Here is a 23368-nt window from a genome sequence, read left to right as displayed (position 1 = left end):
GGCACAAGGTAGGGTAGGGCTAGGAAAGGGGTGTCCAGAAGACGTGGCTTTCTTGCAGGACAGTGACATCTAAGCCGAGGCTGAAAGGCTGATAAGGAACAGTTGCTGCCGGCCGTGGCCACCCTGTGGTGGGGATGCTGGTTGAACCTCTCTTCCTCTGAGAGGCTGGACACCCAGGGGCAGAGGGCCACAGGGAAAGATGCTGGAGAGGGCAGCGGATCACAGCAGGGAAAGCTGCCGGCATGGGGCTCAGTGTGATGTCCCTTCCGTTAGATGTTCTCTAGGCTGAAATGTTTTTTGTGATCTTTTACCAAGTTCTGCTCTCAGCACTTCATGTGAACATTTTCTGATTACGGCTCCCAAAGTTACCTCTATTTCATATGAAATGAAAATGAACCGTGTTCTTAAAAAACACTTGGGAAGAAAACAATGCAGGGCTCAACAGATGGCGGAGCCAGTGAAGTGCTCGTCACGTTAGCACAGTGACCTTGGTCCCCATAACCCCCAGCGCCCACACAGCATGCCAGGGGTGATGATGTGCACCTGTAACCCCAGTGCTGGGGGAGCAGAGTCAGGACAGTTCCTGGGGCTTGCTAGCCAGCCAGTCTGTCTAAGCCGGTTAGTTCCAGATTCTCAAGGGACCTTGTCTCAAAACAAATGCAGTGGAGAAGTGACTAGGGAGACACATGATACCAAGTTCTGCTCTCCACATGCATGTGTTCGCATGTACTGCATATAAATGTACACACAAACAGACATGTATGCACACACACACACACACACGCACGCACGCACGCACGCACGCACGCATGCACACTGAACACAGCACAGTTGGTTCTTGCTGCTAAGCAAGTGGTTGACTTCCTATGAGTGTCAGACAATATCCTGACAGGGACCTGGTACACAGTGCAATGTTCATTTAATTTGATTAAAACTTTAATTCTTTGGTCTTGCCTTTGCTGATGAATGCCTGTATACTCCCATGGCCTTTTGCTACTAGCAGCTCTCAAAAGCTGATCTCTCTGCAATGTTGGGACTGAGGGATTCTAAGAATCCACTGGCTTCCTGTGCAGCTCACTGCCTTTGCTGGTCCAGGACTCATCTGGTGGTGGATTTGGGGACATGGAAAACACTGATGTCATGGCCTTCTTTTTTCTCCTCTAACATCTTTGTTACTGTTATAGTTGTTGTTACAGGGTCTTGTTATGTAGCTCAGTCTAGCCTTGAACACATTGTGTGGCCTAAGGTGATCTTAGCTCATGATGATCGTCCTGCCTTGGCTTCCTTAGTGCTGCGATGAAAGGCATGTACCATCACACTGTCTTTCAAACTCCTTAAGATGTAAATCGACAGGTGTGTGGTCAGATCCCCAGCACAGAGTTGTGGGAAGTGTCTCCATTCTTACAGAAGTCACATGTGTTCGTCCCATGCTTTGTTTAATTCTGAAGCTCTTGGCGAAGAATGCTGTTGCTTGTACGCCACATCTGGAAGACATGTAGTCGTATTTCATGGGAAGAAGCAAGCGGATAGTGGGTGGAGGAGCCTGGGTGTAATTACAGTGTGTGTTTATTTGGAGAGACTAGCATATTAGCATGCAGTGGGACGATTAATTAATCTCAGCTGGAATAATTCACTATGGTTGGTTTCAATAAAAGCTTAATATCTTTAAGTCCTTGAGGTTTGCATTAAGCTTATGATGAAGGACGTGTTTCCAATGTCTCTCCTAACATGAGTCCTGACCCCAGATTAGGCTCTTCTTGCCTCCCCAAACCTTATCCTCTAATCAATAAAGAGAAGTTAGGCAACTTCAAGGAGATGAGGGCTTTTTGTTTTTACACTTAAAAACAAATATTTTGCAAAGCTCAATTTCCACAAAGTTGTGTATAATTTTGAGTTTCTCCTCCAGTTGTGTGAGGTTTCCATGGAAACTGTCTCGCCTATATTCAGAGCCATGGACTGTCTTCCCACACAGGTCAGGATGCAAGCAGTGCCAGGTCCTAGCTCGGTTTTTTGTACTTTAACATTAGGCAGCTTTAACAAGAGGCTGGTTCCTAATTGGCACACGCGATTTCATATTTAATTAGCAGTGTGAGTCTCACTACATTTTACCAGCAGATGTGACGTTTAGAATGTGTGCCATTCTAATGCAGCTGTTGCCCAGATGTGCCTCAGAGCAGAGGCGTTGTCGCAAATCACAGCTCAGCTGCTTGATGAAAATCTGGGCAGAAGCAACATTATTTTTCTTAAGTTAAAAAAAAAAAAGTAATTTTCCTTTACCAAGCTAATAGATTTATTTTCTATTTTTGTAACTGCTTTATTGAGATACTCATATCATAAGTTTGATCCACTAGAATGTACAGTTCTGTAGTTAGTTTCTCTCTCTCTCCCAGTCTCTGCATCTTCAGCTCCCGGAAGCCATTTATCTACTCTGTACAAATCTTTGTGAGTCCTCCTATTCCTGACATTTTTTTTATAAGTTTGTACCTGTCCTTTCATCGGTCCCACGCTCTTCTCAAGGCTTATGCACGTAGAGGCTTGTGCTAGCACTCTGGGCCTTTTTATTGAAAAAGAAGTCGCCATCATATGCTTATACTACATGCCCCTCACCTACTCGTCATTCAGTGGCCTGTGGTGCTCACGTCTGATGTGACCGCAGGGGCTGCACAAGTGTGCACTGATGGTATTAAAGGTCAACTTTCAGGGCTGCACCGTGGCTGGGTGGATAAAGCTCTTGCCATGCAACTGTGAGGACCTGAGTTTGATCCCGAACCCATGTCAAAACCAGGTGGGCATGTGGGTCACGAGCAGTCCTGCTCCTGGGAGGTGGAGTCGTAGAATCCTCAGCCTAAGCTGGCGGGCCAGACCACAGAAAATGAGAGCTCTGACCATAGTGAGAGGCTCTGCCTCACACATCAGATAGAGAGTGAGGTTGTGGAGGGACACACCCAATGTCAACCCCAGGCTACTACATACATGCACGCTCACACACAAGCACCCCCTCACACACACGTGAGCTCACATATGTGTGAGCATGCACAATACCATATACACGTACATAGAAAAATAAAAGAAAGTTCTGCCTATTTCTAGCCCCTTGGAGTTTAGTTGCTATTCTAGAGATGTAGTAAAATATCTGTCATGGCTCATGACGCAGAGGCAAGACGATTTTCAGTACTGTTCAAAAGCCCATCATGTACCTAGGCCAGGTCTTTCTGAAGAAGCCCCTTTCTGAGGCGGGCATCATTCTGTTTGTTTGAACTGAGACCTCATTTTCTTCAGGTAATAACTGTGTTGTGTTTTAAAATGTTGATGGATGTGTAAGAACCTTGCTTTTTATTCCTTCTAATCTTCCTCTGTGCTTTTGCTGTGGAGTTTTTCAAAAGTATGCTTTCCACAGAGAACACAACTAGGAGCTCATGAGAGCATGGAGTATTCATATTAACAGGAAAATGTATGTTCTTACGAGCAAATTAATGTCAGAAATTATCAAAATTTCATACCCATAAAACTCAGGCTGAGAGCAGAGGATTTTAATTTGAGGCCATTCTAGGCTACATAGCAAGATTCTGTAGCAAGATTAAAGATAAAAAATTATCAAAATTAGATCAATATGATTTATACAATAATAAAAACACTGTAATTGTAGAATAAGACTTGCAAGAAATGCAAGTTTTTATTTTGAGAATTACATGAGATGACAGATGGTGTTTAATTTTCTTTTTAAAAGAAAATTTTCTTTTAGAACAGCATTTTAAGAGAATAGTGGCTATCTGTTTCATTATTCTCACAGAGTCACATGATATTGCCTTATTAGTTTGGGAAATCAGAACCTCAAGGTGGGCTCATGCTTTATAGCAGAGTGAAAATCCTAAGGCAGTTGACATCACAGCAGAGGAGGATTGGTCAGGTTGAGTCTGCAGGGGAGGATAGGCAGGGTGAGTCTGCAGGGGAGGATAGGCAGGGTGAGTCTGCAGGGGAGGATAGGACAGGGTGAGTTTACAGGGGAGGATAGGGCTGAGTGAGTTTACAGGGGAGGATAGGGCTAAGTGAGTTTACAGGGGAGGATAGGACAGGGTGAGTTTACAGGGGAGGATTGGGCAGGGTGAGTTTACAGGGGAGGATAGGCAGGGTGAGTTTACAGGGGAGGATAGGGCTGAGTGAGTTTACAGGGGAGGATAGGGCAGGGTGAGTCTGCAGGGGAGGATAGGGCTGAGTGAGTCTGCAGGCATAAAGATGAGAATATGACACAATTATTAGTGCCTCTTATTTACCTTCTCTTAAAACATGTAGATGTGTAGAGTGGTATTTATGGCAGCAACTAAAGCCATGCCTGTCCCGGTGGCCCTGGGCATTCTCATGTCCATACCCCCTCAGGTCCCTGGGACAAAGCTTAGTTTTCTTTAACCATTAAATGTTCAGGAACTGTCTGCTCAGAACTTAATACAGCCCAAGGCATAACCCTGAGGTTTGGATATTTTGCCATACACGGACATTTGTAACAGGGTCTCAAACAGGGCAATGGAATTCTTGAGACCATGGAGCTGGGATGTGGCTGAACCCAGATCTCAGCCCGTTGTAGTGGTCTCCACAGAATCAGCATTCCCACCATGTGGGTGACCTTGTAGCTCAGGTGGGTCTCAAAGGATGAAGGGACTGGGCTGGATCATGTGTGTGTTCTTAATTCTCAAGTCCTTCCTGTGAAGTTGATCTATGTAGAATTCTTCACTTCATAGACTCTACAATTACTTCTCTTCTACCTGAAAAATTCTAAATTTAATCTGAATTTATTAAAATTTAGCTTCCTGTTTCCTTTGTCAAACGTTTGCATTGATTGACAGGTATTCAACTGTTGCTTTGCTCCTGGATGCGGAGTACAGTTTGTTCCTAGCATTGGGGTGTGATGAGATGTTTCTCATTCTTGTGCACACCAGTGTGTATGGGTGTGTGTGCTGTGTCTGTGGTGTGTGTGTAATACATATGTGTAATGTGTGGATGTGATGTGGAGTATATGTGTGGTGTGGTCTGTAAATGTGTTGGATTGTGTATGTGGTGGTGGCAGAGTTGTTTGTGTGCATGTTTCTCAGTGTGTGTGAATGGAGGAGGCGGTGGTGGTGATGGTACATGTGTGCATGTTGTGTGTGTTAGGGCATATGGATGTGAGTATCGAGGGATGTCTTAGGGAATTATACCTGTTTTGGGTGGGGTGTAGGGTGAGCTTCTAGCACCCTATTTTCTTGGATAGTTCTCCTGAACCATGAGATCTTCTCATAGCCTAGCAAGCCTTTCTCTCTTGGCTGCACATACAAACTGCAGCCTGGAGCTCAAGGCCTGTCCTCTAGGAAGAGACACCGGGGAACAGGAAGGAGAGGGAGTGTGGAGCCTCTGGCTCTTACGCCCTGTCCCTCCAGGTCCCAGAGGAGCGCCAGTGTGTCAGCGTGTACTCAGTAAGTGTGGACCATACCTGGAGGCTCACTGTTGCCCCCACTACAACTTCTAGTAGAAGGAAAGTGGAAATCAGTGTGAACTTCAGATTTTCCTAAAGCCAGGTTGATGGGTCACTGGTGTCCTAAAAATAACACCTGTGTGAGGACTGATGAATGCAGAGGAATTCTCCAGAAGACAGTCCTGACTTTTCTTAACTAGTATGAGAAAGCAGCTGCTACTCTCTGTCCTGTGGGAAGGACCTGTTCTCCCTCCTCACACTTCCTTTTCAAGTAGGAAACATGAGGTGCATATTGAGTATTCCAGTGGGGTGATGGTTCCTTAGCAGATCTGTGCCTCCCACCTGCTCTCCCTGGCCATGGCTTAGAGATCCAGGAACAGACCTTTAAAGCAGCCTGTGTGGCTTTCTCCCTGTTCAAGAGGAAGAGTCCTGCCACTCAGGTCATTGCCATTCCTCTGTGTCCCCACTTCCTCCCCGGGCCCTGGGGACCTGCCACGTAACAAGGTCATTTTGGACCTCAGAACCGTTCTAGCTGCACACTCTGGGAGCTTAGCAGTCACCCTTGGGAATTCCACACTTGTGCATGAACAGGCTGCCATTGGCCACTTTGTTAGTTCTTGAAGCAGCTCTAAGAGACAGAAGGCAGCAAGAGACCAGTCTTACCTCAGCAGATGGGACTGTTCATTTCAGAACAGCGAGGGGCAGACGCTCTCTCCAGGATGAGGGAGTGCATGCAAAGGGGGAAGGGAGTGCTTGGAGTTTATGTAGGAGGCCTGGGGAGTGGGGAGCTGCAGGCAGCTGCTGGAGATGTTTGTTCAGACAAGGCCATTGCATCTTTAGAAACTTGCTTCCCCTGGCTGTCAGGATGTGATTGAGTTTGGAATGGCAGTGAGGGGGAAGGGGCTGGAATTTCAGCATGGGGACAAGAGATTTCAGCAAGCCTTAGGGCAGTGGTTCCCAACCTTCCTAATGCCCGACCATTTAATACAGTCCCTCATGTTGTGGTGACCCCCAACCATAAATTTATTTATTTATTTATTGGTTTTTTGAGACAGGGTTTCTCTGTGTAGCTTTGTACCTTTCATGGAACTCACTCGATAGCCCAGGCTGGCCTCAAACTCACAGAGATCCTCCTGCCTCTGCCTCCTGAGTGCTGGGATTAAAGGCATGCGCCACCACCGCCCAGCCCATAAAATTATTTTCATTGCTACTTCATAACTGTAAATGTGTAAATGTGTAAATTTACATTATGAATCATAATGTAAATACTTATGTTTTTAGATGGTCTTAGGCAGCCTCTGTGAAAGGGTTGTTCAGCCCCCCAGAGGGTCGCCACTCACATGCTGAGAACTACTGCCTTACGGTAACTGAAAATTCTTTGGTCAGTGTCTGGCAGAGTTTTGTCAAGGTTTATTCTGACATATCCCAGCTCTTAAAAGATAAAGAATGGGTCTGAAAGTATAGGGGTTCTGAGAATAGCCTTTTTTTTTTTTTTCAAAGAGCTTCTTGCTGAATGTGGGTGAAGTCTAGGGGGAGAGGAGTTCTGTAAGCATGGTCTCCACGGGAGGTGGTCCTGAGGTGAGGAGGCTGTGGTGCTGAGGAGGTAGTTCAGGGTCCATTTAAGAGAGGGGCTCCTCAGGTCACCTAATAGGACAGCAGTTTGTTGGCTTTTTTTTTTTTTTTTTGAGACAGGGTTTCTTTGTGTAACAGCCCTGGCTGTCATAGAACTCACTCTGTAGATCAGGCTGACCTCGAACTTACAGAAATCGCCTGCCTCTGCCTCCTGAGTGTTTTGACTTGATTGACAGTGATGGATCATGGGATGGCCATCATCATGCATTCCTGGAGAAGCTTTTTGGAAGTAATCATTGGAGGGCTGAAAACAAATGATTGCTTACAACTTTGATTCCATTTCCCAGCAACAGCTAGTAGTTAGACAGGTGTCTGCAGATGTCCTGAGGTCACAGCAATAACTAGTAGATAAGTGTCTGCAGATGTCCTGGTTACAGCAACAACTAGTTGTTAGACAAGTGTCTGCAGATGTCCTGAGGTTACAGCAACAACTAGTAGTTAGACAGGTGTCTGCAGATGTCCTGGTTACAGCAATAACTAGTAGTTAGATAGGTGTCTGAAGATGCCCTGAGGTTACAGGTGGTAGAGGTCATGGGTCTTTGCTACTTCAGGGTTACTTTATGAGCTAGTGGTTCATGATGTGTGAATCTAGTAGTTTTTTTCAATAGGGAAATGGTCTTCAAAGGTTGCCTGGGTGTGTAGACCTGGTGGCATACACCTGTAATCCAGCACTCAGGAGGTAGAGGCAGGTGGATCAGGAGTTCAAGGTCATGTTTGGCTATATAGCAATTTTGAAACCAACTTGGGCTACATAAGAGTCAGATTTAAAAAAAACAAAACAACCCCCGCCCCCCAAAAAAAACCAAATTAGCAGAAAACCCTGAACAAAGCAAACAAACAAAATGCTTGCCTGCGCAGCTTATATAGGGCCTTCTCAGCTTTGTACCTGTTGTCCTAATAAGCAAACAGCAGTCGCAGGCGGCTCTCAGGCTCGGCCGGCCAGCGAAGGCTTGCCCTAGTCCTGTGCTCAGATGCACAGCAGAGCTGAGCCCATCGATGGGGAGAGCATTGGGTTTGATGTTCCTGCAGGTCAAATGGGCAGAGCTTTTATCTTACCCCAAAGACTGCTGGGACTGCAGCTTCCTTCACACCTCACTGTGAGCCAGACCTCAGGAGCCCCATTGCCTGAGGTTGTGACATTTGCTGACCCTGGAGAGGTTGATGGAGTCACGGAGAGCCAGCATCGTCAGACAGTTTGAGCACTGAAGTCTTGAAAGTGGAACCAGAAGGACTGGTGAGGATTATTTTTCCCGAGCCTCATGTCTCAGCTCATTTATTTGGGTTTTTCTGGTGTACATTTGGGTTTCTCTGGCATGTGTTGCTGCTGGGAGCCCATTTTCCAGTCCTTGTCACCTGGTAGGTGTGTAATAAATGTCCTTATAGTCAGTAAACAGCGAGGAGAGAGTGAGGGAGAGAGGAAAGGGATTTGCAGGTGGATTGCCTTGTATGTGAATAAATGTTTCTGTTCTAGTCCTCAGTTACTGATTGTTTTGTTATCAGTCTCGATATGTAGCCCAGGCTGTCCTGGAACTCTTCATGGAGCCAAGGCTGGCCCCTAACTTGGATCAGTTCTCCTTCCTGTGTCTCTTGAGGGCGGGGATTACAGGCACAGCCTTCGTTTTTCAGTAGGATCGCTTTGGCACCCATTGCTGTTTAAGATGACCATTAGTGTGTGTTGGGTGTCATGGTGTGGACAGACTGTGAACACGGACGATGACTGCTGATGACATTTGAGTTTCCCATCTTTGTGAAGCTGAGCAAAGGCAGTGGGAGAGGATGTGGCTCAGTGAGCAGTGTATCTGGCAGCCTTGTAGATGTGTTGTGGTCTGACCTTGCCATTTACAAAGTTCATGGTTGAGAACTGCGCTTACATCACTATAGAAAATATATTCCATAATTTCAAATAAAATGAAAAAAATTCTCTCTTGGTTTGAAGACCAGTTTTCAGCTACAACAATCATCCCTACTTAAGGGTTACCAGAAAGGAAAAAAGAGAAAAGTTGCCACATGTTTAAATAAGTGTAAGATTTTGTGTTGAATGGCATTCATGGCTGTCCTGAACTGCAGGTTGGATGGACCTGACTGGACTGGCACATGACATGAGCTGGGCCACAATTCCCCAAGGAACTCCCCACAGGTGGTGGTCGGTGATGACAATGGACTCTGTAATTCCACTAGGATAGTTGATCCAGAACCATGGCTCTTGTTACCGCCAGGCATTCCAAGGAGGACATTCTTCACCAGATATTCAGTCGCTAAGTCAAAGGGCTTCAGAAACACCCGTCGCCTACTTCCAAGTTAGCGTTAAATGAGGTGATGGTGGAGGCTGGAGGACACACAGTTACTGCCTCCAGATCCATCCAACTGACCAGTAGCTAATCAGCCACCGGTATGGGGAACCCCAAGTGAAATGTCCTCGCCAGCTGAAGGATCAGTGTTGAGGATGCTGGTATATGCTGCTGTTTGTCTCACCAAGTCTTGATTAGACTCCTTCCAGTGGGAAAAACACACTAGCTCACTTTTTAAGGACTTAGGAACACCTTTGAACTCTCACCTTACAGCTGTTCGTGTCTAGAAAAGCAAACCGTGTACTGCTTTTCAAAGTGAAAGAAAATCCTCAGACTTTTCTAGGATAAATGCTTATTTCTCTCCATTCTGTCCACCAAAGCTGGCCGTTTCTGGGTTGCTTGGTGTCTGGTGCCTTGAACTCAGCCTAACCCAGTGGGCAGTGACCAGGGAACCAAGGGAACGGGACCATCTTCCGGTGTGTCCCCTTCCTGTCAACACGCTGCCTCTGGCCACGGACACGGCTTTTTATGGAGATATTTTGTTGTAATTTAAGAAAGTGGTTGCAGTTTTCTTGGCTCCGTAACAGTCTGCACATCTGGAATGTGTTCCTGTGAAGATGCTGGCTGGAAGCAGTGTCTTGTGGCCTGGAATTGCCTCTGACAGAGCGAATCCTCGCTATGGGCCTCCCCAGCACCTTCTGTGGGAGGCCGCTGAGGGGCTCCTGTGGCTCTGAAGACCCAGCACAGACGTCCCGTGCCTCAGCCCAGGGGAATTATTTAACATGGCATGTGTGCATTAGTTCTGTCCTCCACTCTGCCATGGCAGTCACAGCCTGGCGCTAGAATATCCGACAGATTCTACAGTGACTTTATTTGACCCAAAGTGACTTAGGGACAGGTCTCACACTGAAGCTCTTGACACCGTGCCCCATCACAGAGAGGATAGACTGTGGATGACCCATGGTGAACTGATACCGCACTTGCCTCTGGTGGACACCAGTGGTCTGCCGGCACTAGGGTCTACCAACACTAGAGTCTGCCAGCACGGGTGGTCTGCCGGCACTGGTGGACATTAGTGGTCTGTTGGTACTGGTGGACACCAGTGGTCTGTTGGCACTGGTGGTCTGCTGACACTGGTGGACAACAGTGGTCTGCCGGCACTGGCGGTCTGCTGGCACTGGTGGACACCAGTGGTCTGCCAGCACTGGTGGTCTGCCATGCTTAAGTAGGGATGGTTGTCTTAGCTGAACACTGGCCTTCAAACCAAGATAGAATTTTTCCCACTTTATTTGAAATTATGGAGTATATTTTCTACAGTGATGTAAGTACATGCTTTAGACTGACTTTTCCACATTCACTCACAATGATTAACTGGGAAAAGCTAGGATTTTGAGGTAGTTGATAATTTTTTCCCTCTTCTTAGTATCTTAGATAACATTTTCATTTCTGTGGGAAAGTTTGATATAAACTCAGGAAATGTACAACAGTGCAAAGCTGTGCTTCTGCGTGCTCGGCTGTATTAACGTAGCAGGGACGTCATTGAATCTGCTTCCTTTGTACGGCCCCTCGTCCACACTGAGAACTGTGGAGGGAGGTTCAACTACTGTTTCCCTTGCCAGTTGAGGACGGAGGCTCAGGGTGGCGAGGTAGCCTGTGTGAGATTCCCCGGTTAATAAGGGCACAGGGACATTAGAATCTGGGTGCTGTGTTCCCCGAGTCTAGAGCCTCAGGAGTCGCAAACCCTGTCTTCCTATTCTGTGACATTCTGGTATTTGTTGGAAAATACATCATGAACCTGAACATCATGGACCGAGAAGGAGCCTTTGCTTGGTGGCTGGTGCTCACCAGTCTGTGTTTTATCTGCCCAAGAGGGTTTTACGGTGTTGGCAAATATCATTATTTTAGTCAGAGCGGCTTGCAGCCATGCAGCAGTTTACTCTGCGGCTTTTTAAAACACTATTCTAACCCTATAAGGAACTTTTTTTAATACAGTGCTAAAACAATAATATAGTGTTTTATTTTTGGCAAGATCTCTCACTCCATAGTTCGGTACCCGAAACTCACTACATAGTGCTGGCTGGCCTCTCATTCATGACAATCCTCCTGCTGCAGCCTCCTGTGCACTAGGATTATGGGTATGGGCCACTACGCACAAATCTTTCATTTTTCTTCCTCCTCCTCCTGTCTACTTCAGGAGAGTGATGCTTCTTTCTTGGTTGGAATTTTGGGGAATTGTACTGAAGGTGTGAACGGGAAACTGGCTCAGGATCCAGACCTGACTCACAACAAAGCTCTTTGCAGACACCAGCACTGACTGCACAAGAAGAGGGCTAGCTTCTACCTTTGTCTTCCTCGGTCTTTGTGGACACTCCGGCTTGTCTTGCAGGGTTCTATCAGTCAGGCTGTGGAGGAGAGAGACGTAATTGGTGTGCACAACAGGCAGGGTGACCCTTAAATCAGTGTCTGTGGGCATGGTGGTGCATGCCTGTAACCCCTGCACTCTGCAGGCTGAGGCAGGAGGATTGCAATGAGTTGAAGGCCATGCTGGGCTCTAGAGCGAGACTCTGTCTCAGAAGGACAGCGCTGGCAGCGGCGGCAGCACTGGGTCATAGTCCACAGGCTTCCGAGTCTCCCTGATGATTTCAGTCCCAGGCTTGAGTTCACCAAAGCTCTGGTGGCCTCACCTCCGGCCACTGGGAGAGGCAGAGAAAAAACCCATTGGATACCAAAGAAATGTTTTGTCCCTGATTTTGGAGGATCGTTTCTTAAAAAGACAGAGCTAATTCAACAAAAAGGACCTTCCCTTTAAAAAAAAAAAAAAAAAGAAAAGAAAAGAAAAGAGGAAGTAATGCTTATTTATATGGCTCTTTCCTCCTCTAAGAACATCTTTGGGTTTTTGAAAAGATCTATTTTTAATCGTGTGTGTGTGTGTGTGTGTGTGTGTGTGTGTGTGTGTGTGTGTGTGTACACAAGTGTAGGTTCCCTCCGATGCCCTGGAGCCATGAACCACCTGACATGCATGGGTCCTGGGAACTGAACCCAGGCCCTTTGCAAGAGCAGCGTGTGCTCTGCCCCCCTGAGGCCCTGGGTTCCTCAGGTTCAGTGGAGGACAGCAGAGGTGCCTCCAGAGGGGAGTCAGTTTTCCATCTCCAGCTTCTTCTAAGCCTCGTCATCATCTTTATGTACTACAGCCTTATGTGAAAAGAGTTAGAGAGAGCACAAGATGAGAAGCGGTGTCTGTCTGTGCTCCAAGAATAAAGGCATCAATAAATGAAAGTCACTGAGAAGACGAGCAACCGGAGGTGCAGCATCCATTAAATTCCTGGCTCCGGAACACCGAGGGCATCCTGTTGCTCACTGTGCATGAGACACATCTGCTCTGGTGTTTGTGGATGTGTGTGGCTTGCACAGCCTGCCCTCCTTTAAAGGCTGCTGGAGCCCCCAGGACAGGTAACAGTGGAGGAACACATCTCACTGTAAACTCTTGAATGCTGTGTTGGTTGTTTTTCTCTTTCATGTGACGAATACTCAACAAAAGCAGCTTAAGGTTGGGAAGGTCTCTTTTGACTCACTCTGAGGGTGCAGGCATGATGGCAAGGAAGGCATGGCACACAAGTGTGAGTGTGAGTGTGAGGCGTCCGTGATATCACACCTATAGGCAAGAAGCAAGGAGAGATGAGTACCCTTGCCGTTTTATTAATTCACAGACCCCAATCCATGAGATGGTTCTGTTCCCATTCAGGTAGGCCTTCCTTCCCCAGCTAAACTTTCTGGAAACACTCTCAAGGGCATACCTAAAGGTGTGTTGCCATGGTGACTCTAAATCTAATCAAGTTGACAGCCAGGAAGGTCTACCTTCTTCTCTTAGTATGGTGCCTGAAGGAGCAGCTTCCCAGGAGCATGTAGGCTGCAGAGGTAAGACAGGCCTTATCCTTAAGCAAACAGGGAGATGTAGAAAATATATCTTAGTTTGGTTTAAATATAGCATCAAAGGCACCCAGAAGCTCCCATGAAAAGGTAGGATTCAGAAGCCATTGCCAGTGAGCAGCCAGGGTGATGGTAATGCTGTTACAATGAGTTGATATGGAGAGGAAGACAGGTTCAAGGAGAAGGAATGTTCCTTTTCTGAGTTTCCTCTGCTGGTGCAAGACAGGGAACAAGAAATCCAAGGGAAGCACTGAGTGGCTTAGGGGAGCGAGGTCAGGCTGGAGGAGATGCAGTGTCTGCCAGGCCGAGTGTGCAACAGAGGATGAGAAGCCAGTGCAGGTGGGAGGAGGGGAAGGGGGAGGGAGAGGGGAAAGGGGAGGGGGAGGTCCAACTCAGGGACCCAGGGCAAGCCCCTGGAACTGGAGACAGAATAACTAGAGTACCCAGAGGCAGGAAGGGCAGGAGCCGGATGTTTCTGTGTTGGGGAGGAGTGTGTGAGTCTGGAGTAGCAGGGCACATGGAAAGCACTGGGGAAGGGTAGGGGCCAGTGGAGCAGGCACCTGGACATGGGGGGTGGTTATAGTCAGAGAAGTGAAGCCCTGGCCTGAGACCTGTGAACTGTGTATCTGCAGCCAGTCATGCAAGCTCAGGCTTCCTCCCTGCACTGTGGGAACCACCTCAGGAGCGGGGCCAGTGTCAGTAGTTACGCAAGCCAGCAATCATATTTACCTTTTCTAGTCTTCTAGTCATTTCTAGTTAGTGTAGACTCTAATGGCTTCCACAGGACATTTGATATGCATTTATTATTCTCCTTTGTTTGTACCCCACACACTACTCTCCCCTCTTCCCTACTGCCTCCTCACACAGGTCCTCTGTGTCCCCTAATAGTCCCTCATCTGTGTTCATGTCACACATATGTGTGTGTGCATACATGTGTATATTTGATTCTAGATTCCCTATATAAGAGAAACATGGTATTTTGTTTTTCTCCTCCTCCTTCTCTGTTTGCACCCTTGCCTCTTCCTCCTTGTTTTAAAGTGTGGAAGACAGGATTTTTAGAAGTTGGTTTATAAAGAAATATAATGTCCTTTTCTTTAGAATAAAACCCAGTCTCAGAGTCTGAACAGAACTCACTTTATTTTGTCAAGTTTAATTGTTTGAGCACCAGCTGTATACTAGTTCTTTCCCACGTCTCTGTGGGTCATTGGAGCACCAGCTGTATACCAGCTCTTTCTCACATCTCTATGGGTTGTTGAAGCACCAGCTGTATACCAGCTCTCTCCCACTTCTCTGTGGGTTGTTGGAGCACCAGCTGTATACCAGCTCTTTCCCAGGTCTCTGTGGGTTGTTGGAGCACCAGTTGTATACCAGCTCTTTCCCAGGTCTCTGTGAGTTGTTTGATCACCAGTTGTATACCAGCTCTTTCCCACTTCTCTGTGGGTTGTTGGAGCACCAGCTGTATACCAGCTCTTTCCCAGGTCTCTGTGGGTTGTTGGAGCACCAGCTGTATACCAGCTCTTTCCCAGGTCTCTGTAGGTTGTTGGAGCACCAGTTGTATACCAGCTCTTTCCCAGGTCTCTGTGGGTTGTTGGAGCACCAGCTGTATACCAGCTCTTTCCCAGGTCTCTGTGGGTTGTTGGAGCACCAGCTGTATACCAGCTCTTTTCCAGGTCTCTGTGGGTTGTTGGAGCACCAGCTGTATACCAGCTCTTCCCCAGGTCTCTGTGCTCAGCCCCCACAGGCCTCACTCTCCAGGCTTCAGAGTGTTTGCTGTCTTCTCTAGGCACTGCCAGTGTTCTGCTCAACACTAGGACCCCAGCTTTTCCCTTGAGCAAATTTATGATTTATTACATTGACTTAATGTGTGCATGTGTGAGTGTGAGTGTGGGGTCATGTGCATGGCACACCACATGTGTGTAGGAGTCAATTCTCTCCTTCTACTAGGTGCATCCCAGGGATCAAGCTTAGGTTGCCAGGCTTCTCTTCAAGTGTGCTCACCCATTAAGCCATCTCCTGGGCCTCTACATATAAAAGTGTATGTGCATAATACATGCATGCATGCATACATACATACATATGTAACTGGTTTACATTATTTATTTATTGTATCGTGCATGTGTGTGTGCATGTGCATGTGACAGCATGTATGTGGAAGTCAGAAGACAACTTGCAAGAATCAGGTTTCTCCTTCTACCAAGTACATCCCAGGGATTGAACTTAGGTCTCCAGCCTTGGTGGCAAGCTCCTTTACCCACTGAGCCAGCCCCACAGCTCTCCGGTCAGTATGTGTTTAGTGTGTGCATTTGATGGGTTCAGGGATGAGGAGACATCTCCACAGTGCTTGCAGGAGCCTCATGACCACTCATTTCACTGTTATAAAAAACAAATTTATTACTGTTACTGGGAACCTTTGCAATTTCCTCAAAAATACTGATTTGGCATAAAATTATTTTTCTCACGTTTTTACTTCAGATATATTTGCATTTAGCATGTTGACATTCCTTACTTCTATTTTTAAAAATGGTGACGGCTCTCCTCTTCCAGGGTAGCATACTCCGGAGAATCCTTCTGAACCGGTACTTCAAAGGTGACCATGGTGTTGGTGCGAACGGACCTCTGTCCGGGGCCTATGCCAAGACTGCACAAGCGGGAGGTAGGTGCTCATCATCTGTTTTGGGGTCATGGCACATCTTCACGGCAGCTCTGTCTCCTGCCTTACTTAAGTGACACCAGTGCAACACAGTCACTTAGGACACCAGTGAGAGCCTTTGTGTAGTTTGGGGTTCGTGATTCCACAGTTTTGAGAATTATGGTGGATTTTGCCTTTTGACTCTGGATAGTTTGTTATAGTTTCTTTGTGCACACATTAAGGATAACATTTGTAGAGTACTTTTCTAAAGATTTATTTATTTTTATCTTACACATACGTGTGAGTACTTGAATGTGTGTCTGTATACATGTGTGCTTGTCAAGTGTCGGAACTGGAGTTACAGTGACTGTGAGCCACCGTGTGGCTGCTGGAATCAAACCCAGGTCCTCTGCAAGAGCAGCCAGTGCCCTTAGCCGCTGAGCCATCTCTCCGGCTCTTTCCAGAGTACTTTAAGAAAAACAGTTAATGACATTGACTTACATGTCAGACATTTCTTTAAGATTTCCATCTTTATATGTTTTTTATATTTGTAACTAAACTTCCCTGTGGCACATGTCGTTATGGTTTAAGTACTTGAAAACACTATTTGCTGCTACAAAAGGATGTCCATGATGAAGGCGATTTTGCTGGGGGTTTGTTTTATTTTTTCCCCTGACCACAGGAGGCTTCTCTGGACAAGACTCAGATAAGATGGGGATTTCAATGTCCGATATCCAGTGTCTGCTGGACAAAGAAGGAGCATCCGAACTTGTCATTGATGTCATAGTGAACACCAAAAACGACAGGATTTTTTCCGAAGGCATTTTGCTTGGCATCGCCTTGCTGGAAGGAGGAAACACGCAAACACAGGTACTTGTCTATCACTGGTGGTGTTCGGGTGTCATTTCTAGCTTTTGAAGAATATTTTTGATTTTGAGAATTTCCCACAATGTATTTTGTTATGTTCCCCTCTCCACTCCTCTCTACCTCTTCACATATCCACCTCCCGGCTGCCCCCCAGCTTTGTGTCTTCTCCCCTACCATCCCCATAAGCTTTGGGTGCCAGTTTCTGCTGCCCATGTACCCATGTGTAGTCATCTTCTGGAGCCTGGTTAACTACCAGGAGCCACCTCCCTATCGAAAACGGACTCTTCCTGCCCCAGCAGCCAGAACACATCTGTGGATCCCCAGCCAGGGTTGAGGGCTCACAAGCCCCTCCCACTCCATGAGGGAGCCTTCACAGCTTGATAGTGACGGCAGCCACAGTGGCTGTGAGTTCGTGATGCTGTGGTCCTGCTTTTGCTCTGGTCCTCCCTGACCTCTGACTCGTACAGTCTTTCCGGTTTCTCATCCACCTGTTAAAGAAACCAAGGGAGAGTATTCTTTTAGCTTCTCCTTGCTGGCTCAAACAAAACACAACACCTCACAAATCACGTTTCCCTCATAAATGTATCGATTTGCTGTTGGAATAATGATAGGGCTTCCTACTTACTCCAAACAGAACTTCCTTTGGCGCTCATTCTGCGGCAGGTGCCGCTCCAAATGGAAATGGGTGCTGTGCTCATTGCTCCACATGGCAGAGGGCGCTGTGCTCACACGCACACCCAGGAGCTGACCCTGTCCAGCCAGCACTCCTGTCCCTTGGAGACCCCTGCCAGGTTTCCCTTGGGTCCTCTGCACCTAACAGTGTGCTGTATGAGCCTGAGCTCTGGAAACTTCCCAGAGAGCACTTCTGAGCTTCCTGGCTCGCTGCTCAGTAACCTGATCTTCCTATGCTTTCCTAAGCCATGGAGACAATGCATAGCTCTAGCTAACCCATTGCCCCGTAAACAGCAGGCAGAAGCCCTGTCAGATTCAGAACTGGGGTAATTCTCTTTACCTTGTCGTCACGGACATTTAGCATCAGGAGCTTTGTTGTGTGAAAGACCTCTCTGGTAGCAGGGCTTTAGGAACAAAGGCTGACGGTAGCCAAAAAGGTACCAGTGTGGCGCAGGTATGCGCTGGCCTTGAACTGGCATCTCTAGCAACCGCACTTTCTAGATTTCCCTGCACCATAGAGGGTCGTCCCAGGGCATCACCCTTCATCCTCATGTGGATGCTGACCATGCCAGCTAGCTCCAGGAGAGCTGCAGGCTCCGCTTTTAAGTGCCAGCACATAGCTCCCTAGATCTAACCTTTAGTCTTGATTTGCCTCATGTTTCTGTGGCGTTGATCACTGGAAGGTTTTTGTTCTTCTGGAGCCTTTACTATCTGGATCCTGGAACTCGCCCCCCGCCCCCAGCTTCTCTTCCAGCCTCATGGAAGGGCTCCTCTTCTCCCCGAGACTGGCACCATGCCTTCTGGTTGTCTGAGTAAAAGTCACTTTTGACCATGGCTGACCATCCTGTCTCCTTGCTGGTCACCCCTTGATGACAAACCTGGGTGATTCTGCCCTTCGACTATCTCTTTCCCCTAGCACTTCAGTCCCCGCTTCTCAGGCCTTCATCACAGCTCCTCATCCTTCACTTTGCTGTGACCATGTTTCTCAGCTTCCATTTGCCTTCCCTCTAACATTCCCCCTGTTGCCTCCAGTGACATTTATTATAACAGTTAGGCCCGGTTCAGCTCTCTCCTCCCAGTGAAGTCAGACTCCCTGCTGAGCTCACGAAACTTCCTGATGCAGGTCCTTCATGTGCTCCAGCCATCTGTCTCTCTCATTCCGTCTGTCCCCTCCTTTGCTGTTTCTCTTTGTAGCCCCACCCCCACCCCGTCCATCATGTCACTTCTGCTGCTGTCTTCTCTCCCAGGGCTCAGCTCAATGGCTTCTCTTAGACTTGTTTTCAGCCCCTTGTCCCATTGGGCGGAACTGACTGCTAGTTGCTGCAGGACCTTGCCTGTGACTTCCAGGTGCTCTGGGGAGTGTTTCTATCTTGTCACGGTGCCTCTCCAGGTGTGCCCCAGATTCCATCTAGTAAAGTAAACATCCCTGAAGGTTTGGAACACATCTTCATTGCTGTGCTGTTTGTGTTTGGAACCCTCTAATGCCCAGTAACTTCAGTGGTGGGTATATTTATGAGCGACGGGTCTTGCCTTCTCTTCTAGCTGGGCATGTGGCTCCTGCTTCCCGGTGAGCCGCACTGTAACTGTTTCTCACTTGGTGTCTTCTCTGTGTCCCTTTATTTTACCATCTGCTTTATATCATGTCTCTCCAGTTAGTTTTCGACATTTTCTCATGTGAGTAGGGGGTGATAGCCTATTTTTTATTTTCATATTCCTTTATAGCTGTTCAGTGCATACCACCCCCACACTACACACACACATCACACACAGTACACACCACATACCATACACACACACATCACACACCACACACACATCACACATACTACATACTACACACACTTTACACACACTACATACTACACACATACCTCACCACACACACATCTCACACCACACACACACCACACACATTACACACACACTACACACACACCACACCACACATACACCACAGACATCACAGACACTACACACCACACACACAACACCACACACACACATATCACACACACCACACACCACACCTCTCCCTCTCCACCTCCCCCTCTGGCTGGATACAAACCTGTAATCCTAGCTACTCAGGTGGCTGAGGTTGGAAGACCACAAGTTCAAGGACAACTGAGCAATGGAGCAAGCTCAAGGCTGTAGCTAGAGTTTTCCTGCCTTGCCCACAGTCAGGACAAATCTTTGTCACCCGCCAGTCCCACAGCCACTCAGACCCAACCAAGTAAACACAGAGACTTATATTGCATACAAACTGTATGGCCGTGGCAGGCTTCTTGCTGACTGTTCTTATAGCTTAAATTAATCCATTTCCATAAATCTATACCTTGCCACGTGGCTGGTGGCTTACCGGAGTCTTCACATGCTGCTGGTCATGGAGGCAGCTGGCAGTGTCTCTCTGCCTCAGCCTTCCGCTTCCCAGAATTCTCCTCTCTCCTTGTCCCACCTACTTTCTGCCTGGCCACTGGCCAATCAGTGTTTTATTTATTGACCAATCAGAGCAACAGATTTGACATACAGACCATCCCACAGCACAAGGCTGGTCTAGTGAACTTAATGAAAGCAGGTCACACATTTAAAAGTAAAAGGACAGCTGGGGTGTAGCTCAGTAGTAAGCATGTGTGTGGCATTTCTGAGGCTGTCGGTTCAATCTCTCATGCAGAAAAAAGAGGAAAACCAGAGTCACACTTACCTGTTAAAGAAACAGCATTTATACAAATCTGTGCATAAAAATCCTCTTGTGGGTTAGCAAACCTCACTTTCTAGGTTCTGCTGTTTAGGTTTAGATTTAGGTAGGTCATGATGCTCCAGATGTCAGCTGTGTGCTGTGGCTTTGAGAGGTCTAGATCAGAAGAGCCGAGTCTGCCCCTCCCTGTGTTGGATGCTGTTTGCCACTGCGATGAAACACCATGACCAGAGCAGCTCATGGAAGCCAGAGATGTTTTGCTTATGGCTCATCCTGAGGGAGAGTTCTTGATAGCTGGGGAGGCACAGCAGCAGGTGGCTGGAGTGGGAAGCTGAGGGACCGCATCTCCATCCACACAAAGGAACAGAGAGAGCAAACTGGGAGTGTGGTGGGGAGATGGACCCTCTAAGTCCCCGACCTCATGACAGACTTTCTCTAGTAAGGCTTCAGATTCTGAGAGCTCCATAACTGTACAAACGATGCTACTGGCTGGGGACCAAGCGTGCCAGTGCACAAGCTTATGGGGACATGTCCCATTCACAGAACTCACCCCCTAGACTCCTGCCAATCTCATAGGAACTTTACACTTTTAAAAAGATTTACTTTGTTGTATGTATGTTGAGTGCCTGAATGTATGTAAGTGTACCACATACGTGCAGTGCCTGTGGAGGCCAGAAGAGGAACTTGGATCCCATGAAGCTAGAGTTATAGAGGGTGTAAGCCTTCATGTGGGTCTGAGACCTGAACTTAGGTCCTCTGTAAGAGCACCAAGTGCTCCTAACGACTGAGCAATTTCTCCAGCCCTGAGTTTAATATCCTTAGTTTCCCGTTAGTCCCAGGATTTAGTTCATGGGTTATCTGAGCTGCCCTGCTCTGGTTATTCTGGACCAGAGTGAATCTCTTCCTTACTACATGAGTCACTGCCTGCACTCAATATGCCTTACCAGATGTGGGTTAGTGGAGGCAGATGAGAAGAAATTATAACTTCAAACACTAATAACGAGAGAAATGAAAGCTAGGTATTGTGGGTCACACTTATAATCCCAGGATTCTGGAGGATGAGCCAGAGGGATCACCTGAGGCTGACCTGGGCCATTGAGTAAGACCCTGTCTCAAAAAGAAAAAAGAAATAAACTATAACATAAAGGCTATTGAGTATTAGGGACCATTCTTACATACACGAATTTGGCTAATTCCCACAGCCTGTGATATAATATGTATTATCCTAGATTACCAAAGAAGAAGCAGGCAGATCTAAGCTCCCTTGATTATATAGAGACAGAGCTGGGACTTGAGTTCATGCTGCCTGGCTCCAGATTCTGTACCCTCAAGTCACAATGAATATCTCCTTCCCAGAGATAACCTTCTATATTCTTAGCCCAGGAAGTGACAGGGACTGACCACCACATGTGAGCCTTTGTCTTTCTCAGTGGGATAGCTGAGATTATGTCAACTTGACATAATCCAGAGTCACCTGGGAAGAGAGTCTCAGTGAGGACTGATCTAGATGAGGTTGGCTTGTAGATATGCCTGTGGTGGGGTTGTCTTGATTGTGCTGGTTCAGTGGGAGGGCCTGCACACTGTGGGTGACACCATTCCCTAGGCAGGGGATCTGAACTGTGTAAGAATAGAGAAGGCAGACAGAGCACAAGCGTACTTGCATTCATTACTGATTATGGATGTGCTGTGTCCAATTTCCTGAAGCTCCTGCTTCCACGACTTCCTTCTTATGGTCGACTTTAACCTTGAACTGTGTGTGAATGAGCTCTGTCTCCTTGTTGTTTTTGACAGAGTGATTTCTTACAGAAACTGGAAAGGAAGTTAATGCACTAGGCTTCACTCCATTACTTCCCCTCCTTTCTCCATTTCTCTGACTTTCTTCTCCTCCATAGGGCAGATTTTCCCTCTGTTATGCTATTTGTCCTTTGCTCTTTGTCCAGCAAAGAGCTTTGAGTATTTCCTTTGACACTCCTTGTTGTCCATAATGTGGCGTCTTTGGATAGATGCTGTGCCATCTGATTAACCCGTGGAACATAATTTGGTCATCACCTACCCAACACCATTCTGTAGAGCACTGGTTTGTAGAAAGTATCATTTATATAAATAACCTAGATTTAGTGCTAAGCATATGGGTTATATAATATGTGGCAAATCCCTCTGCCTCACAACATCTCATTTTTCAGTCAATATCCTGTGCATGAAATGAGAAAACCATACTCATCACAAGGGTTGAACGTATCTGTGAGGGTGGGTGTGAATGGACCCCTTACTGCCAAGCTTTGAATTCACAGAGCTGCGACATGACTGCAGCTTTCTCGTGTGTTACAGTCACCCTTTCACCTTCCAGCCATGCTATATTAAAAAGATTAGAGCTCAAACATCCACTTAATTTGTGGGACCATAAAGGTCTGTGGATGCTGCATTTATCCTGCAAGACATCAGGACCAGCTGGGCTGGTTCAGTGTAGTTGCCATGGTTACAGTGGTTTTTTTGTCCTGCTCCTGTTCAGGAGCATCTCCTAACAGACATGTAGCTGACACTGAAGGCTATGTAAAACTCACTGTGTGTAGATGCTGCACATGTAAGAAACAAAAACGGGCATGAGTATCACCTGGAGTTTAGAGTCTCGCCTAGAGTCGGGCCTGCTCCAGGCATTTCTTTAGGAAAACATGTCAGCAGCTGTCAGAAACCCCAGCCTGCCTGCTCACATTTTATTTGGGGATGTGGCTGGTTCCACTTGATCAGGTACATCTCTTCTGGAGTACATTCTTCCTCCATCTCCTTTCACTTCTGAATTCTTGCATAAAGTTGCTAAGCAGACAGTAACTGGTAACCACAAGTCAGTATTTCCCTGTATCACTAAGGTACATCTCACTGTCTCACTAAGATGCATCTCACTTCTCACTAAGATACTCAGTATTTCCCCATCTCACTAAGGTACATCTTACCTCATCCTTTCTACATCATTATTGATGATAAACTAGAGTTTATTTTCAGTCAATTTCCCCCTAAACTACATGTAAAGAATCATTATTTATGAAGTAGCAAAACAACTTAATACCTATTTATCAGAGGGTTCTCATGAGTGGGGTTGTCATGGTAACACATCCTAATTTTAATGTTCTATCAGTTAGATACAAGAAAAACAACTTTGTCACCTAACAGGGAGCCCTTATTTATACAGGATAGTCATAAGTGAGTGACCATGTTTCACTTTG

At 46.9% G+C, this 23368-nt stretch overlaps 1 protein-coding gene across 1 annotated transcript in view; it reads left to right on the top strand.

Annotated features, from left to right (window-relative positions):
- The window catches only part of Itpr2 (inositol 1,4,5-trisphosphate receptor type 2), a 419948-nt gene that overhangs the window by 265713 nt on the left and 130867 nt on the right, over positions 1–23368 (top strand). The window contains exons 38-39 of the mRNA XM_006986630.4: positions 15835–15943; positions 16602–16789. Of these exons, the coding sequence (XP_006986692.1) occupies positions 15835–15943; positions 16602–16789 (297 nt within the window). The remainder of the gene's footprint in view (positions 1–15834; positions 15944–16601; positions 16790–23368) is intronic.

The sequence above is a fragment of the Peromyscus maniculatus genome, chromosome 3, assembly GCF_049852395.1.
Source record: "Peromyscus maniculatus bairdii isolate BWxNUB_F1_BW_parent chromosome 3, HU_Pman_BW_mat_3.1, whole genome shotgun sequence".
Taxonomy (NCBI): Eukaryota; Metazoa; Chordata; class Mammalia; order Rodentia; family Cricetidae; genus Peromyscus; species Peromyscus maniculatus.
Note: the sequence above shows the minus strand (reverse complement) of the source record. Positions and strands in the feature narration are given on the sequence as shown.